The following is a 20,683-nucleotide window of genomic DNA, read 5'->3' on the forward strand; positions in this document are numbered from 1 at the left end:
AAAACGTCGAAAAAATAGCTGTCTTGATCTTTATTTATTTATTTTAGTTTAGTCTTTTTTGTTATAGTGGTTACCGTTATATATATTCCGTAAAAAAATTTACGGTTCAGTAGCCCTATGATAGACGGACAAACGGACAGACAGCGGAGTCTTACTAATAGGGTTCCATTTTTACTCTTTGCGTACGAAACCCTAAAAACAGCTTTCAAAAACATACTAGTACACACTTTAATTAAACTGAGTGCGCTCACTTATCTACAAATGAGCCCACGAGCCATATCTATCGATTTAGATCTGTGCTTCCGATACAGAAATAATTTGGCAACGGCGTCGACCTTCTTGGCTCTGAACTATTATTGGATAGATTAGCATTGATCGGTAACAGTTCATTCAACTTTGTATAAAGTGTATGCTCTTGCAACGATATTGTTTATTTATTTATGTTATATCTTTTTGCGTTCAGAGAAAATGTGTATTTTTTTAAATAGTAGTTTTTTAAAGTTGTAATTTTTAATGAGCTTACCCTGATGATGGGTGTCTACTCCGCCCATCAATAATGAATCTTAGATAAGATTAGATTCATGGTTTTGCAGAGACACCACCATCACAATTTTTTCTATCTAATAACAGTATTAAGCGTTCTAATTTGAAGTGTGTTCTTAGCCAGGCACACACGAAACATTCCAACCTGGTACTTATGGATAGCAATCCATCTGTGGCCGACCTCAGGGATCTTATCCGAGGTTGATTACACATGTACATGAGCTGCAGTAGCCACTTTAGATTGGCTGCATACTCTTTTGCAACATCTATATATATTATAAAGTTATATGAAAATATTCATTTATATGAAAGATTAATTATGGATAAACATACTAAGAATCCTGTAAAAGTGACAAACTTGTGAAATATGACATAAATATTGTATCGGCGTTTATACGGAAAGAGGATAAATATATTGCAAGCATTTTATACTTCCTCTTCGATAGTGGTTTATTATTAATTTGATGACTTAATTCTGATATTAATGTAGGTGAATATAACAATTGTGAAATCTTTCGCTTTCATGCGGTTTAGCTTCCTTCATTCGTTAATAAACTATGCTACGGATAAATCTTATCTATTAAGGCGTTCTAAAGGGGCAGTTGGGGTATCAAAGTGGTTAAGTACTACTTATTAAGAAGTAAACAATTTATAATTAAATCACAATTATTTAGCAGCAGAAATAATATAGAATGAAGTTCTTCTTCAATGAAGTCTCAAATTACAAGTATTTTTGAATCAAGCCCAACCAGAGAAGACTAGAAAATCTTTGAGTTAATAAAAAGAGGATTCAGGACGAACCTTTACAATACCCGGTCTCCCCTAGGCCATGGATATTGATATGAATATATTAATTAACGAATTATTTTCTCTTTACAGATGAACGGGACGCGATCCAAAAGAAGACGTTCACGAAATGGGTCAACAAACACCTCAAAAAGGTAATGATTTTTTTTTAATTCCGTTAAAATTTTATTGTTTACTGATGTTATGACGTCACTACCAAAGTTTGCTTATGGTTTTAAAATTTAAAAGGAAAAAGATACTTACTTAACAATGTGCGCTTTAGGCTCCGTGTTTTGTAAAGGATGCGCCAAGTGTAGCAATACCAAATTTGGTAACTCTTAAGACAATTATCCATCATTAATACTTTGTAAGTAACATTTTGGTGTAACATCTTAGGCAGGTATCACACGAGCGACAGTTCGTGTCGATGTCTTCTATCCATCATCGTCTTTATATTACCTTCTTTATTCATCCTTAAAAATAACAAATGTAGCTGATCTTATATTAAAATGTCACCCGAATGATCGGCCCATTTATGTATATATGTCGGTGCCTTGTGTATTAGCTCTCTTAATATCGCCGAAATGTTAACTTTCTAAACCAATTAGTTTCGTCTAGTCTAGACGGCCAGATATTACATAGCCATAGCCAACCCATCACTAGTATACATGGGTATATAATCCCAAAATGGATCTAGTAAATAGTCTCTGAACGGGTCGGTGTAAATTGGAGTCCTAATTAAGAATTGATTGGAAGATTGCAGAGTCAATTTCCTTTAATTAAGGATTTCAGACAGACATCGGAACGCAGACTGTGTGATAAATTGAACTTTTTCGGTACCTACATGAGGATAAATGGATGCGACGCTCTCCCATGTATGTAATAAACTTGAAATGAAATGGCTCGATGTTTTGTTAAAATTTTTTTGTAACATGACAATCAAAACTGTCATGGAATTGTATTAGCGGCTGTACCCTTAGTATGAGATTTTACGTTTTGACAAAAAGGACTGTTTTTGTTTTTGACGTATTTCCCATATATTTTCAATTAGTTCTGGTACCGTCCGCTAGGGGCGCTGATTGGAAATGTATGGGCAAATACGTAAACAAATACCAAAACAGTCATTTTTATAAAGACGAAAAAACTCATACTAAGGGTACTGATGTCGACTTTGCAATAGCTGTAGATATCGTTTTGACAGGTCGATAAGCGATCGTTGTTATCGCAAAAATGTCGAATCGGAATTATGTACTTATTTTTAATTAAGATGTTTTCGACTTTAAAAAGAAAGGAACCATCTAGAAAGGTTCATTTATTTCATCCATAAACAAAAATACAAGTAAAAAATTGCCGTAAAAATAATGAATTCTGTAAAAATATTTGCCCTCATAGCTAAGCAAACCGGCATAACCAAACTCCTCTATAAATGTACAAAAAATAGACCAAAAATCAGGGTTAACTAAAAATCATTGCCATCGGAACTTGGCTGCCACAACATTAAATTATCCACTTAACTATTATTACTAGATACTAGACACGACCATACCTATTGCACACACGAAAGTTTATTTGTAATAGAGTCGTGTACCATAAATTGACGCGGCGGTGACATTAGACGTCAATCGACTATGTGTCGTGAGGTGGTCAGCATGGTATGGAATAATGATGGGAGCGACCAATGTATGGTGTTGTTACTTGTGTGTTATCCATTGCTTGTTTGTAACTGGTATGGTGAAAACAGTGGCAACAAAAACGAGCAATGGTTAATCTTTTAGATATATGATTGTGCGAATGAGAATAGGTTAAGGACGGATATTATAGTGGAATTGTAAAGCACTTAAATAAATAATACAAAAGGCCCTGACATAAGAAATTGTATTTTAAAACAGTATTTCTATAGTATACTAGCTGACCCGGCAAACGTGTTGCCATATAGATAAAAAAATGTTAAGGATAAACAACCCTTATCACTTAGGGGTATGAAAAATAGATAGTAGCCGATTCTCAGACCTATTGAATATGCATATAAATTTTGGTGAAAATCGGTAAAGCCGTTTCAGAGGAGTACGGTAACTAACATTGTGACACGAGAATTTTATATATAAGATATAGTTCAAATTTAATGTACTTCGTATGGTATGAATGTATCAGTTAGATTAATAGTGTGAAGTGAATAATCTAATTTTTAACCAGCTTATAAAAATCATGCCTGAATATAAATAATTTCTAAGTTATTTTATCAAAGTAATTTATTATATTGTAGAATTGAATCATAATCCTTTTAATATTACTTTTGGGATAAACTATTTACGATATTTGCAACACTAAATACTTTCAAAATATTACTTAGAATTAACAAAGTTTAGATACCTAATTCCCTTTGAAGTTAACACAATTTAACCAAACCAATTAGCCAAGTATAAGTCAACACTTAACAAAGGATGTGCACTATATACAAAATCTCTTTGTTCGCCCGTCTTGTAAACAAATAGTCTGATTTACGAGGTCTTTGAGGTTCGCAGGATATATTTTAGCGGTTATTTTCGGCACGTCTTAAAAGGAAGTGCAAATTTCAAACACATAACTAAACATTGGTATGGCAAATATTTGCGAGTAAATTGTTTTCATAGTTTCAACCACTGTACTATCACGGCTTATAGTGGCAACTTACCGTACCCTCCCAAGTCTAAAAGCACACATAGTAGGGGAGCCCGTGATGCGAAATATGCAGAAACTCGAGCGTCATTGGGACCGATACGATTGTGTAGATTAGACGTTAGAATGAAGAAAAGGTTATATGATATTTTTCGACTTAGTTGGGTGTTTTCTTATTCTGACGATTTAAAAAAAAATAGTATGAGAATGTATGAAGAATAATGTTTTTCCTAAAAAATTAGCCTTTTCCTTTAGTTTGTGATACATCATTGACCGCGCTCAAGCATGTCCAGTGATCGATTTTTTTTACTGTGCACACTCCCCGACATAGAAAGTTCATTTATGGTTTACGATACTCTACAGGGTGTAAGGTATCTCCCATATCTTAGTCTGACGCGCTCGAGATACTCCCGAAATCTCCTCTTGGGCTCCCCAACTAACATGGTAAGCAAGCACCCAGTGTTGCTTAACTTTTTACTAAAGTCAAGTCATATAAGCCGCGGGGTTATGCTCAGCTTATAAGCTTATCAGTTATCCATTTGATCACAAAGAGCGAGTGTGGCGATGAGTCATGAGAACAGACGCCCCTTCAGTGGCACAGCACTTCTTTGTATCCAACGTACGAGTACATGGTGAAATGGAGATAAGTATGCTTATTGAAATAAAAAGTTTGAAGGAACTCTTTATGATAAGTGATAATGTAGGTTATGTTTCATGAATGTTAGTGTTATAATTAAATATGGTGGAAACATTTATACAAAACTAGTTGACCCGGCAAACGTTGTGTTGCCATATAAATAAACAAATGATAAGGGTTTATCACTCTGGAGTATGAAAAATAGATAGTAGCCGATTCTCAGACCTACTTACTGAATATGCAAATAAAATTTGGTGAAAATCGGTAAAGACGTTTCGGAGGAGTACTGTAACTAACATTGTGACATGAGAATTTATACATATGATATTGAAATTGTGTTGTATGTCTGTGTTATTGAAAATATTTCGAAGCTCGTGTACTTACTTGTACGATATCAAAGTGTGTCAAAAATTTCGAATACGCGATGCAAAAACATTGCTTTTTAGATCCTTGTGTCTTGATAATAAATTTAAGAAAAAATGGGTTTCTACAGGAAGTAAATCAGAGCATGTTCGCTAACCTTAAGGCCTATTGGAACGAATCGTAAAAATCGGCTTTACTAAACTATAACGTAAATTTTGTTTCTATGAAATTGCTGAAGCTTTCAAAAGCTTTTCTGTTTATAATTTAAAATAATCTTGTTGCATATATGTCGTGGTTGGTTTGGACACACAAAGACAACAAACACCCAGACCCATAAGTTATCTAAATAGATAACATATTTAAATACACTCACACGTCTGTCTATCGAACCCGGAACCTCCCGTACCGGTATGGCGACACCTGACTCACTTGTCTAAAGTAGCACACAATCCAAAGGAAATGAGTCAAAGGTGAACAAGAGGTAGAAACAAAAACATTACATTCCACGCTATCAGTTATAAACATCCCGGCTAGAACAATCGGTGTTATCTAAGGCCCTTAGGCTTGTTATAGTTCACGTAACAAAGGAGGTTGAAGGTTCGAGGGCTGACGCATGATGCATGCATTCTATCTGTTACGATTTTTAAATTATAACCAAGTAAAAAAAGAGGTTCTGTATTCGAGCGGTATGTATGTATGTCATCATCATCATCAATAACCCATTATTGTCCCACTGCTGAGCACGGGTCTCCTCTCAGAATGAGAAGGATTAGACCATAGTCCACCGCGCTGGCCAAGTGTATATTGGTAGACTTCACATACCTTTGAGATTTTTTTTTATAAATCTCTCAGGAATGCAGGTTTCCTCACGATGTTTTCCTTCACCGTTTTAGCAAGTGATAATTAATTTCTAATGTATGTAATATATATGTGTAAGTTTGTATATCCGCGATATTCTCAAAAACTACCGATCCCATTTGGATGTGGTTTTGGTAATTTGAAAAAATATTTTACAAAGAAGGCAGATCTCATTAGGAATTTTAAGATAAAAATAATCAAAATATAGACCTACTAGCTGACCCGGCAAACTTTGTACCACCTCAAAATCTATTTATCAAATATATTTCATATAAAATATAGCCTATGTTACTCGTGGATAATGTAGCTTTCGAATGATGATAGAATTTTTAAAATCGGTCCAGTAGTTTTTGAGCCTATTCATTACAATCAAACAAACAAACAAAGTTTTCCTCTTTATAATATTTGTATAGACAAAACTATCTGCCATTTACTAGGATAAAAGTCCTATCTGATCTCGGTCATAACATACAGATTAGGTATGAATTTCCAGGTGTCCATGGACAGCAGCAATTCAATATCAGATGTGTTTGCTGATGCTGTTACAAAAAAGATATAGTTAAATCGATTCAGAACTAAATTTTAATGTCCCCGCTACTGAACCCCTTACTTTGCATATCAACCACACAGAGCCACGTGGGTAATATAACAAAGGAAGTAGAAGCCTTAAGGCTGACGCACGCTGCAGCCTCCCAGGCTATTTCAACATCGGATTACTCATTGGGATGAGATATACATGGGCGTTCACTTTCACATTTGAAATACCTTTTGTAACGAATTTTTGGATACATCATTTTATTATTTGGTATTATGTATTTTTTGTATTGTTTACCACCATCTTTAATTTGGTACAAAATAACATAGGGTCATTTTAATACGTTGATATAAAGCTAAGTTTTAAGTTAAGTTTAAACGTTGAGATAAATACAATAAAAAATATAAACTACTAATACCAATTTAATATTTAAAATAAAATGTACTTAAAAAGAAAATTATGAGACCATTAACTTCTTTGTATATCGTGATAATCCAAAATGTTTCCCTCTTTTAGGGGTAGATTTTTTAAAATAAAATTATCTCAACAAAATCATTACTTATGTGTATGTAAAATCTGTTAATAGTACGAGACAAAAAACAAAATGTAAATATAATCGCTGCCTCTGCATTTTTATTCTTTTTTGTTTACCCCGTGTATAAAATTCTTAAAACGATTACCTCTAAAAACAAAACATTGTCTCTACGGCGCCTAACTCTACATCGCTTACAAAATCTATGCTTAGTCACTGCTTAGCTCTACGTCATGCTTAGACTTGTAAGGTTTCATCAGCGGTATGTGACGTGATATGCCATGTATGACTCAATGGGGAATTTCGGAAATTTTAACCATTGGAAATTTTAAACGGATCTTTGAAAAAACTAAGGTTCATTCATATCGCCGTCCTGTGTACACGGTTACCGTACACTTTTAAGGTGCTGGGGGATCCGGGTTCAACCCCGTCTTGACAGTCTTGACTTAAAAAAATAATTTAAATTTTTCTTCTCGGTCTGATTGTTTGCGTATGTAACGTTGTGTGCGTTAAATAAATAAAAGTGCGTATATAGTTTTTTCAGTATTTTTCGGTTTATCTAATGAACCGCCATAAGCGTACACCTTAAATAAGTACTTTTCATAATACATTTAATACTACAGCCGCTGTGATAACAAACATTAAAAAAATAAAAAACAAACTTGGCGATACGGAACCATACGTATGCGAGTTCGACACGCACTTGGTCAATTATTAAATGGATAATGACAGCGTAATTTGATACTTTTATAATATTTTATGGCAGATGTGTACATTGCAATGTACAGAAATAAATTCCCACTCAATTACTTGCTCATTGATCGTCTTGTACGACCGATCTTAACTTTCGAAAACTGCACAGTAGTTTAAAAATTATGTCACCATATGGCGAAAGAATTTACCGATGACAAGGTGGCTGACGTAATGCTGTTTAAAAAGTGGGTGGTATTTTATTTATGAAGCCTCAAACAGACCCATATGTGGTCGTGGTACCCCTTACCAGAGGTCGCCCACTACCTATAGGTCAAAAATTTCGACCCACGCTGAAATAACAGATTTACCATATTAATATGGCTTACAAAGCGTCAGTTTTATGGCTTATGGCGGCTTATTTTCTGGCGCGTTTATTGGTAAGCTGCTAGGCTGTAAGACGACTTAAGATTTAGTTGTAATGAACTAGCAGAGGGATTTATAATTTTACAGAAAATATCGCAACTTCTAATAATAATCAGGTTACAAGTATAAAATAATGAAGATAAATTGCAAGGATAGTCTAATTTAAAAATAAAAAAGTTCCTCAGGAAAAGTTTATGAACACAATTGAATAAAATTCAAATATCTAGCAATTTTCCTAACTTTCGTAACAATTTTCTTTTCTGAAGCTTCCAATACAATTTACGCACACTTTTAGTATAAAAAATATATTTTGCAAAAATGTCTTCCCATTTGAGTTGCAGTATCACTTCTAGACAACATAATTGTATTTCAAATATCGACAATATTCGAAGGAATGTCCAAAATACTTACTCTTATCAACATTAGTTTTATGCGTTAGACATAAACCACAATCTAACCTACTTTCGAGTTCTAAGTAGCATGGATTTTGTAGCAATAATGACGCCCTAATCTTTTAATGGGAATTCCTGTAACTCGACCGGGTTTGTCTGGGGATAAATACCGCATAGATTGTTTTGTTTAAAAATGTTTTAAGACAAATTCCTTGTTCTTAACATCATAACGACAAAAAGTATAAGGATATTGACGTTCATGTGGTGGAGTAGTTACCATTCCCACTTAAGACGCAGAGGGTTTCGCGTTCAAATCCCGGCCATGCAAATGGTGGTGCATTTAGATGTTAGTTTCAGGTTTGATTGCTAGTATATTTGCCTTTATAAATTTAGTTTGAATGATATGGTAAGGAAGGGTGACAAACATACTTTTCCGAGGTGTTCCAGCTTAGTCTTTAGAAGTAGTGGCCGCATCTGTGGCCGAACTCAGATAGAATCTAATCCTACCTGGGGTTGATTTCAGATGTCCATGGGCGGGAGTAGCCACATACCATCATGTGAACTGCAGGTCCGTCTGCTACACCTATATTATTAAAAGAATGAATCTTAGGTGCATATGCAAAAAATTCCATGACAACATAGCAAGAATGTTTAAACAAAAAATGAAAGTCGGGTCTGCCATATTTCATGTCACCATGGTCTGCAAATTACTGCAGACATTCATCAACCACAATTATAATTGACATGAGGACAAATCTGCAGCCATCTTTGTTTTTAAACACATGCTTAAGTAATTAACGCAGTTGGAATTTAAGTAAGACTGCATTTCGCTTATTTAAAGTTTCAGAGATATATCGTGTAAAAATATATTTTCTTCAAAATCTGAAGGTGGTAGAACTCTTTGGGGTTCGATTTTGGCGGCACCACCGCCACACCTATTACCGCCAAATAACAGAAGACTTAGCACTGTTGGTTTACGGTTTGAAGGGTGTGGTAAGACATACTTTTCCAGGCGTTCCGGCTTAGTCCTTAGGGGTAACGGCGCATATGTGGATGACCTCAAGAAGAAATGTAATCATATCTGGAATTAATTACAGAAGTCCATGGACGACAGTCACTTACCATCAGGTGGACTGCATGCTCGTATATAACAGAAAAATGTACTTAAGACATCTCACCCATTTTATACAAACAGACTGTTATATATTGATTTATATAGATGCACGCCGCTCGTGACATAACAGGTCGTGTACCTCCGAAGCCTCTTTGCATTCTACTTGCAATGCAATCACATTGACGTATGATAGTTCAGGATCATATGTTTACGGAAATTAATGGCCTTTGCCTTTCGTGCATGTCCTTTCGAATGTATTGTTAATATAGGGCTAAGTAAGGCTCGCGAACTCGTCTTCTTCCTAAATCTCGTAAAGGTGTTGAGGGAAATGTTGTCAGTGTCCAGATATTTTCGGTTTTATCCAAGATTCATAAACATTTTCTAAGCAGAGAGTAGCTTTAGTACTGCGGGATGTCAATGACAATTATTTTCTAATTCCCCATTTACTTTCTTTGGGAAATCAATTTTTCATACTTCTAAATGCCAGTGAAAGTACACCGATAAAGGTAGTGATAAAAATTTTTAATACACACATAACTTTGGAAAATCAGAGCTGAGTGATTGGGTTGTGGCTCGGGTTTGAAACACTAGGCTATCCCTTCTATTTCTGCGTCTTATTATTTTATTTATATATACAGTGAGATAGATCACATTCGCTTTCAAAATTCAACGAATTTCTGCAGTCAGCTAAAGTTAACCAGTAAACAATTCCCTTTAAGACAGTGTATTCCGAGAAGGCAATTAATCATCGGCATTTGGTCCATGAGGGCATGACCGCATCATCTGTCGTAATGGTACTTATTAATCATATGAGTCACGTAAGCGGTTGTAACGGATAGTTATGCTACTGATAACTCTTGTTAGGGCGCTGGTAAACGTTCTACTTTTTTTAATAATATAAGATTATCAGACGAGCATGCAGTTTACCTGCTAGTATGTGGGCATCGCCGCCTATGGACATCCTTTCTTCCTTCCTTTTACATGATGCCGAATAATGCGGCCACCCCTTAAAACCAAGATGATCCTCGCATATCTAAGTCAGGCGGCATCCATTATACCTACTACACCTTTGCACCAAAACGTAAGAACGGCTTTTTGAATCGCAACCTTCTAAAAACCCATTTTAGCAACGGCGATCAACAATTATTAATCTGATTTCATAACCTAGAACGGTAATGTTATAACCCGAACACAATCATAAAAAGGATAAAGTTCCTACAAAAAAAATGTTACTACCGCTGGACATCGATAATCAATTTCAGATAATTAATAAACGCGTTCTACACTAACGTCATTAGTGTCATATAACTACTCGTATGTTATGAATTTTAAAATATCATGATTATATATTCAAGTTTAACAGGAGCAATCTTTGTATATTTAAAACCATAAGCAAATATTGGTAAAACATTACTAATTTTTTTATTACTAGATATATTTTATATATATGTGTTACTCTGTGTTACATTAAGTTTAACTGTACAAATTGTTTATAACCAAGAAAATATGTTTGTTTCTCCCAATTGCTTAACATTCGGATCTGGAGCAGCACTGGAAATATCTCAAGGTAACAGCTAAATAGATATTAGTTTAGTTAGAACATAATATATGATCACATTCGCTTTTGTTATTTCATCTACCACTTATATTGATGTTTCTAATTTGCAATTTTTGTTATTGTCAAATTGTGAATCATATTTATTATGTGATATTAGTGTATTTTTAATTTTGTTTCTTCTTCAGTATCAACCTATTACCTATACTATATTTACTAAGACTTTTGTAAGAATAACAGTTATACCTAGTCCACCACTCTATAGAGGTCTTACATTTTAGGCCTAATAGTATTAGTATATTCATATTATTTTATTTTTGTCTATTCTTCTTTTTTTCACTGCTTTTTATTCTGTAACTTTTCTTTGTTCGAATTTCTATCGTGCTCCAAATTGTGAGAACAAGAGCTTCCGAAATCTCCATTATTATTTGTATGGAAACGATTAGACATATAATACATTAAAATATATACATTAGAATATGTTCCTTTATATTAGTGTCATCCTGTATCAATGTCCCAATCCTTTAAATTATCATTCACTTTTATTCAAAACATACATTTTATTTTACAATTCACCAAGAATTATAACTTACCATTGAATATGACAAATTGTTTACACTGCAAATACTTGGTACATGAACCACCGAGTGTTAACACAATAACATTTTTGTGTTGTTTACTTATAACGTATCATTGAGACAAACGACATTCAACGTGATCTCATGCACAGATTCCAATTGCACAGATAAAATAAATTAATGTATGAGTTGATATATTTAATGCATTATGGCCTCTTGTGTGTTCTACTGCAAGCGAGTATGCGGTAATCTGATCACTTCTATAATATCCGAGGATATATCGAAACATAAGTTGGGTATATTTTTTTTCTTATTGAGACAAACCCATTGATTGTTTGATCACATGTATTTACATAATACAATGTATTATTTCAAGTAATTTTCGTTGTAATTACCTCGAAATTATGTTGACCTTTATCGTGTCCTTTATATTAATCTTCAAATAGCATAATTCATTTTCTATATCCATTAAATTCTCTCTTAATTCTTCAATCCATGTCAATTGTGAATGGTGATGATGTTGGTGATGTTTTTAATATTCGCTCATAATTTCTTAACATATGATACAACAAGGTCCTTATCAATATTGGTTTTGTCACTAATTTGCATGCTTTTTTCGATCTGTTTTTATATTTACATGTTTATATTTCATGTTCACTTTTAATGTTACATTTATTTCCGTAACCTAATTCAGTTCAATGTTAGACACTTATCTCAATAAATTATAAATGTAACTTAGTAATACCTTCTCTTATTTGTATTAAACATTAGCTTGCTTACTATTTCGTGGTATTATATTTTAATAATAATCATATTGTCTGATATTTATACCATCCTATTTTTAATAATTTGCCTTTTTCCTTCTTTATTAACATTTATATTATCCTTATCTTACTCAGTGACTTTCTTTGAACTCATTATAACATTAGTCACTTATTCAACATTTACTTTGACACTTAGTAATATATATATGTGTGGTAATTTCTTATTCGTTTCTTCCAAATGTACTGAATAATCTCTCAGGTGTTTGCGTATTTCACGCTGCTCGGACAGACGTACACACGTCTCCATGTGTGCGAGATTGTCAACAACCAACCCTGCTGCCCACCCCAGCAAGTAAGTCGGTCGTTGAGTGGAATGCGATTTAGCTTTTGACGTAGTGTTTTGATGTAGTTTTGAATTTAGAACTAAATTTTATTGTTTGATTTCGTTGATCGATAAGAGATGGCAGTAACCGTTTTGAAGCTTCTGTTGTTCATAACTAGATGGCTTTAAAACCGTTGGATGGTGTTATTTATGTTTTTGGACATGTAGCAATAATGTTATATTATATAAGATAAGATTGTTCAGGATAAGTACCTGAAATATTCTGTAAGCTTTTAGGGTTAAGTAAATTTGCATTTTTTATCGTAATGTAGTTAGTAGTTGTGTTTTGTTTTGAGTTTATTTAATTTATTTAATTTTATTTGCAACAACTTAACATAAGCTTCTTTTGTCTTCACACTTTCATTAATATTTTGTTTAATAGTTACTTATCACTACTTTCTTTAGATATATAAACATTATTTGTTACTTATAATTATAACCTTATATATAAAATTCACGTGTCACAATGTTAGTTACCGTACTCCTCCGAAACGGCTTTACCGATTTTCACCAAATTTTATATGCATATTCAGTAGGTCTGAGAATCGGCCACTATCTATTTTTCATACCCCAAAGTGATAAAGGTTGTTCACCCTTAACATTTTTTTATTATGGCAACACAAAGTTTGCCGGGTCAGCTAGTAGATATATAAAAGTAATGAATATGAAATGTACGAAATGGTGTCATCATCCTACACAATTATGCGTGGTGGTGGTGGATTATGCGTGCTCATTTAATATAATAAATGTAAAGAAAAATGTTACTGTTTCTTCAAGCAGATTCCATTATTTGTACGTCATTGTACAGAATTGTATTTAGATAAACTAAAGCATTGCCGTATCATTTATCGGAGTGATAAATATTATCACCGATAACGGAAGTTTGAAAACATTTACTAAGAAAATACCTTTAGCCTTAAAATACATGATAATATACCTATTATCATGTATTTTATGATACCTAATATGTCTATGAAGATCAAAACAGGGTATTTAAAACTGCACTCAGGAATCGAATTAAATTCTTATTTGTAAAACAATACTCTTATTTGTAAAACGATATTAATAATAATATGAATTAAATTAGAGACTCATATTTGTAAAACGATATTAATAATGATAAAGTTTTTATAAATACTTTTTCACGTGGGAAGAACTTTTTTTCGTGGAATAAATGTAGCAAATGAGCATGCTGTCCACCTCATGGTAAGTAGCCACTGCCGCCTAAGGACAACTGCAATCAACTCCAAATAGGATGGTTGTTCTAGCTATGATTGGCCACAGATTCTTTGTAAATTTTGAGGACTTAGTTATAGTCGTAAAGGAGTACAACTCCAAGCCAGATAACTACGAGTAGTTACAAAGCAGTAAGCACAAATTGTAGTAGAAAATAGACTACCAAGGATTAGATAGGCTTCATACAGAAATGTATCTAAACAAAACTACACGACCTATATATGTTTGTCTCTTTATGATTCATAGATTAGTAAAGATTACTCACTCCTAACATGAAAATGTAACCAGTTTTGAGAATTGAAATTGTCACTGTCATATATTTTCGTGTTTGAAATATATTAAAAACATGTAGTTTTTAGAGCATTTACAAATTAAACCATATTTCTCCGCACTTTTTCTTCGATTTCGTGTTTTTGCACTACTGTCACATGTCGACATTATTCCGCGTCGGGCACATAGTCAGCCATTTAAGTAATTTAATGGCTTTCCTTAATTATAAGGCGGTGAGATATCTATACTTATCTATGTTACGATTACAACTTATGTTTGTAAAGACTTTATATATCATTAAATTGGATTATTACAGTCTGCATCTTCATCAAATCAAATCTAGTATAGGAAGAGTAAATGATGAAGGATTAGTTGCACCAGCTGAACCGGATCGCATCAATTCAGGATCGCGTTAATACCACGATTGTCTGTTTCCTAATCGCGTGTAAAGGATATGGGCGGTGATCTTGCTACGATCTGAGATCTCATTGCGATCGCGTGGGCTTATTGATATGTCATCGTTTTTAAATAGCTTATATGTCTATGAAGTGCAGGTTTTTTAAATATCTGGCTCATTTTAGATGCTATATAATAGAAAACGAGCACGCAGTCCACCTAATACAGTCCAGATACAGTCCTAGTTACGGTCGACCACAGATGCCTTACCACACCCATTACACACAGCATAGTTATGATTTTGACTCGATTTTCACATAATTTTGAAGAGTAAAAGTAATTTTGAAGATGTGTATGCCTGGGATTTGAACCTAGGACCTCTCGATTGCGAGGCCGAGCTACAACCCCTAGGCTGTCATTGTTTCTGATACATATATATCGTGTGATAAATCCTAACATCATTTATAAATACTGCAAATTGGCATACTTTTATATTCATGAATAGAGCAATTTTGCAAATAAAACGTAATTTTCCATCTATTACGCGCGCTTGTGTCATCGTATTTGTCACAGTAATCTATATATAATTGTTCGTATTTACGTAAGTACGTCTAGTGTAGTTAGACGACATTGCGAAGGCTCTTAATAATATATTTAGCGGATATTCATAGAGATAATATATGATAGAGGCACCAGTTTGAAGCACTAGGTGCCTATACCGACTGACTTGCATATAAGGTAACTATCTTATTTCTTAGGAGTGGTATTGTTAAAATTAATATCAAAAATAATAAGTATAAATATTTTTATTGTCTGTTGTGTATACAGAAAAATATATTTAGTCTATGCCTGACAGCTACTCGTTTTATTAGGTTATGGGCCCAGTCCCATATTTTTTACCGTTATAATTTGTGAATCTCCTTATTTTATCGTGGAAAAGTAAAAATGTCGACGTCGGGCTATTTAGTAAATGTGCCGAAACTCAAAGGCCGCGAAAACTATGACGATTGGGCGTTCGCGACGAGCAATTTTTTGCTACTCGAGGGTATCGACATTGAAAATTTACCGGCGGCGATTAGTGAAACCGAGATGAAGAAAGCCAAAGCTAAACTTGTAATGACTATCGACTCTTCATTATACGCGCACATAAAAAATGAGACAACAGTGACCGACGTGTGGAAGAAACTAAAGAAGTTGTTCGATGACACGGGATATCAACGAAAAATAAGTTTACTTCGGACGTTGATTTCAATACGCCTTGAATCCTGTGATTCTATGACAACCTACGTATCTCAAATGGTCGAGACGGCGCAGAAATTGAAGGGGACAGGTTTTGAAATCACCGACGAGTGGATTGGTTCGTTACTTTTAGCCGGACTTCCTGAAAAATTTTCACCGATGATAATGGCGATAGAGCATTCGGGTATCGCCATTAGCGCTGACGTCATCAAAACAAAATTACTCGATATGTGTGAGGAGGTTGGCACCACTGGAGCAGACACTGCATTTTGGACTAAACAGCGATCGAAAAATGGCGACACTAACCGCAGAGTAAAATCACCACAAACGTCAATGTCAAGAAACATGTCAACGGGCAGTAAACAAATAAAATGTTATAATTGCAAGAAGATCGGTCATTTTAAGAATAAGTGCCCTGAATTAAAAGCAACTAAAAATGTATATGCTTTTAGTGCAGCGTTTTTTAACGGGAATTTCAGCACAGAAGACTGGTATGTCGATTCGGGCGCTAGTGCACACATGACATCTAATAAAGATTGTTTATTGCGAACTAGACGGGTGAGCGAAAATAAAGAAATTGTAGTCGCAAATCAAATGACAGTCCCTGTAGTGAGTGTCGGTGAAACACAAATTACCACGAGTGTGAACAAATCTCAGTATGATGTGATTGTGAAGAATGTTTTATACATACCCAAGCTCACAACAAATTTACTATCAGTAAGTCAGCTGATTGCTAATGGAAACAGAATTGTGTTCAAAAAGGATGTCTGTTTGATATATAATCCAGTGAATGAGCTTATTGGTACTGCAAATTTGATTCATGGTGTGTACAAGTTAAACACAATTAAATCCGAGAATTTGTTGTCCGCTGTGTCAATATGGCATAGAAGGCTAGGACATATAAATAGTAAGTCCTTGCAGAAAATGAAAGAAGGTGCTGTAGAAGGGGTTTCTTTTGACAAGGAAGCTGACATAAAGATCCAGAATTGTGAAGTGTGCTGTGAGGGAAAACAGACACGTTTCCCTTTCCCATCAGCTAACCATAGAAGTGAACAACTACTGGAAGTAGTACACTCTGATTTATGTGGGCCGATGGAGACCAAGTCGATTGGTCAGTCAAAGTATTATCTTCTATTTGTGGATGATGCCAGCAGAATGACTTTTGTCTATTTCTTGAAGGAGAAGAACCAGGTATTTCAGCATTTCAAAGAATTTCGAAGTATGGTTGAAAATCAAACAGGAAACAAGATAAAAATATTGAGATCTGACAACGGAGGGGAGTTTTGTTCGAGAGAGATGGAGAGTTTCTTAAGACAAGCTGGTATCGTCCATCAGAAGACCAATCCTCATACTCCTGAGCAGAATGGTCTCGCAGAAAGGTTCAACAGAACTGTGGTTGAACGGGCAAGGTGTTTACTGTTTGAAGCAAACCTCGATAAAAGTTTTTGGGCTGAGGCAGTAAATACTGCTGTGTACTTAAAAAATAGGACACCAGCTGAAAGTTTAGGCATGACACCATTCGAGAGGTGGTCGGGTACCAAACCAGACCTGAGTCATGTCAGGATATTCGGCAGTAAGGTGATGATGCATATTCCCAAGATACAAAAAAAAAAATGGGATAAGAAGGCTGAAAAATTGATCCTAGTAGGGTATCCAGATAACGTAAAAGGATACAGATTATATAACCCAAAAACTAGAAAAATCACTACGAGCAGAGATGTCATTGTTATGGAGAAAGAAGACTCTGACACAGCTCAGATTGTAGTAAATGAAAAAGAAGAAAATAAAGAAGAAAAGTCAGAGAAAGATAAATATTCAGTAGAGAAAGAAAGTTTATCAGAGGACACAATTACAGATCCAAATGATCCTACTTATACCTGTGACTTATCGAGTTCCCAAGAAGATTCATACCAATCCGTGTCCGAAGAAGAAAATGAGTCTATCACTGATGCACAGATTCTGATGGAAGAGGTTAGTAAACGTAAGAGAAAACCAGTAGATAGGTATGGAATAACCAACCTCTGTATTTTGGACGAGCTGGAATCGTATGGTGAAGAACTCAGTTATGAAGCTGTAATGAATGGACCAGAAAAGGAACAGTGGAGACAGGCAATGACAGATGAGCTGAAGGCTTTTGAAGATAATGAAGCATGGGAATTCGTAGACAGAAAAGAAGCTGATAGAGTGGTACAATGCAAATGGATTTTTAAAAAAAAGTTCGAAAATGACAATAAAGTGCGGTATAGAGCACGATTAGTCGCGAAGGGTTACACTCAAAAGGAAGGAGTGGATTACAATGAAACATTCTCTCCCGTGGTTCGTTACTCTACATTGAGACTTCTATTTGCCGTGAGTGTTAAACTTAATTTTGATATTATCCACTTGGATGTAACTACAGCTTTCTTAAATGGTTATCTAAAAGAAAATGTTTACATGCAAGTACCACCTAATTTAAACTGTAGTGAAAATTGTGTTCTAAAACTGAAACGTGCTATATATGGCTTGAAACAATCAGCCAGGGCTTGGAATGATAGAGTAAATGATTGTTTGTTAAAATCTAACTTTGTTAAATCCAAATTAGAACCATGCCTATATATTAAAAAATGTAAAGAGATGCATATCATCATAGCAATATTTGTAGATGATTTCTTCATTTTTTCAAATAGCAGTGATATGGTAAATGAAGTAAAAACAGAATTAATGTCAAAGTTTAAAATTAAGGATTTGGGGAAATTAAAACAGTGTTTGGGTATGAGGGTAAAAATGTATGAAAATGGTTGTATTTCTTTAGATCAACAAAAGTTTGTAGACCATATTTTAAGTAAATTTAATATGACAGAGTGTAATGTTGTTGACACTCCCATTGAAAGTAATTTAAAACTAGAGAAAAGTGTAGATGTTTGTAAACAATACCCATATCAACAACTCATAGGAAGCTTGATGTACCTAAGTGTTTTAACTCGCCCAGATATTTCTTACAGTGTAAGTTATTTGAGCCAATTTAATAATTGTTATTCTTTGACCCATTGGAAGCATGCAAAACGAATTTTAAGATATTTATGTAAAACTAAATCTTATGGGCTAATGTTTAGTAAAGATAATTGTGACTTGGAAGGTTTTGTTGATGCAGACTGGGCCTCAAATACTTTAGATAGAAAATCTTATACAGGTTTTTATTTTAAGTTCTCAGGAACTGTAATTTCCTATGAATGTAAAAAACAACGGACTATAGCTTTATCAAGTACAGAGGCCGAATATATGGCCATAGCAGAAGCCTGTAAAGAGGCTATATATTTAAAAAATTTGATGGCTGAAATTGCAGTTTCTTGTGATTATGAAATTATTTTGTATAATGATAATCAAGGTGCTCAGAAGTTGACAGAGAATCCAGTATTCCATAAAAGGACTAAGCATATCGACGTGCGTCACCATTTTGTTAGAGAAGCGGTTGCTAACAATCTTGTAAAAATAGTTTATCTGTCAACGTCTGAAATGCCTGCAGACCTACTTACCAAGGGATTATGTAGTGCGAAACATTACTATTTTTTAAAGAAATTAGGTATACAAAGTATAGTTTGAAAACTACTTGTTAATTTATTTTCAGTTTAAGTTTGTTTTGTTTTGTATGAAAAAGTTAGATTATTTTGATAAGGGCAGGTGTTAAAATTAATATCAAAAATAATAAGTATAAATATTTTTATTGTCTGTTGTGTATACAGAAAAATATATTTAGTCTATGCCTGACAGCTACTCGTTTTATTAGGTATAGTCCGCGTAAAACTGCTAGTCCGCTCTGAATATAGAAATGGATCGCGACGCCATAGTAAATTGTATGACTACTCCTGCTCGCAACAACTTGAGAGCGGTGCTAGTCCGCTCTCAAGTGGTTGGCGCGGACTATAATGCATCTGTGATCAGCTTCAGGTAGAACCTCTGTTTTATACGGAGTTGCTAACAGATGTCCATGGGCGGCAGTAGCCACTTACCATCAAGTGGACTGCATGCTCGTCTGCTACTCATATGTTGTAAAAAACATAATTATTGTGTTACTTGTATTTTATTATGGATCGTAATTATTGAAGCAACTTGTGAAACTTTTCTTTGTTTGCGCTTAATAATTTCAATGGAATTTAATGTCAAATAGCATTGATTTTTATCATTTAAAAGCTTGTTTAGTTCGAATTGAGTTGTTTTAGCAGTATTTTTGCAATAACATGTTTTAGCTTACGTGACTGTTGTATATAGTTAGCATAATAATGATAAGATTACTGTTATCTAAGATTTAGTAGTTGCAATGTATTGTTTTTTTTTGTAAATATAATAGTAAATAACGTACGATAAATACGGTAAATGTAAAAACGATCTAGTGTCGTTATGTACTATCTGTAATATTACATATATGTGTCTACTCTTTTTTAAAGACCGTTTCACAATGATTAAAAGTCTGATATACATTTCTTTAAGTAAAACTGTAAATAACTATTAAAATTTATCAAATAATTATAAAAAAAACTTTACTTTACATTGTGAAAGAGGCCTTATCATCTCTCAGTATAGAACCATTGCCATGTATATAAATGTTGTTATATGTATATCTGTCTGTTTGCAGGTGAACCGACACGTGAACGACCTGTTCGAAGACCTGCGCGATGGCCTCAACCTCATCTCGCTGCTGGAGGTGCTTTCTGGCGAACACCTCGTGAGTACCATTACCTTTGCGAGTTCCCACTAC

General features: G+C 34.2%; 1 protein-coding gene across 5 annotated transcripts in view; it reads left to right on the forward strand.

Moving 5' to 3' along the window:
- The window catches only part of shot (dystonin-like protein short stop), a 383,469-nt gene that overhangs the window by 147,322 nt on the left and 215,464 nt on the right, over positions 1–20,683 (forward strand). For 3 of the 5 annotated variants that reach the window (XM_073091894.1, XM_073091893.1, XM_073091897.1), the window contains 2 exons: positions 1,423–1,484; positions 20,561–20,650. In XM_073091894.1, coding sequence (XP_072947995.1) covers positions 1,423–1,484; positions 20,561–20,650 — 152 coding nt within the window. Of the gene's footprint in view, positions 1–1,422; positions 1,485–12,687; positions 12,781–20,560; positions 20,651–20,683 lie in introns of all 5 variants that reach the window. The other 2 variants (XM_073091892.1, XM_073091890.1) reach the window with 1 other exon arrangement.

Source organism: Epargyreus clarus, unplaced genomic scaffold, assembly GCF_041222505.1.
Source record: "Epargyreus clarus isolate Ecla_fem2 unplaced genomic scaffold, WU_Ecla_fem_2.2 ptg000035l, whole genome shotgun sequence".
Lineage (NCBI taxonomy): Eukaryota > Metazoa > Arthropoda > Insecta > Lepidoptera > Hesperiidae > Epargyreus > Epargyreus clarus.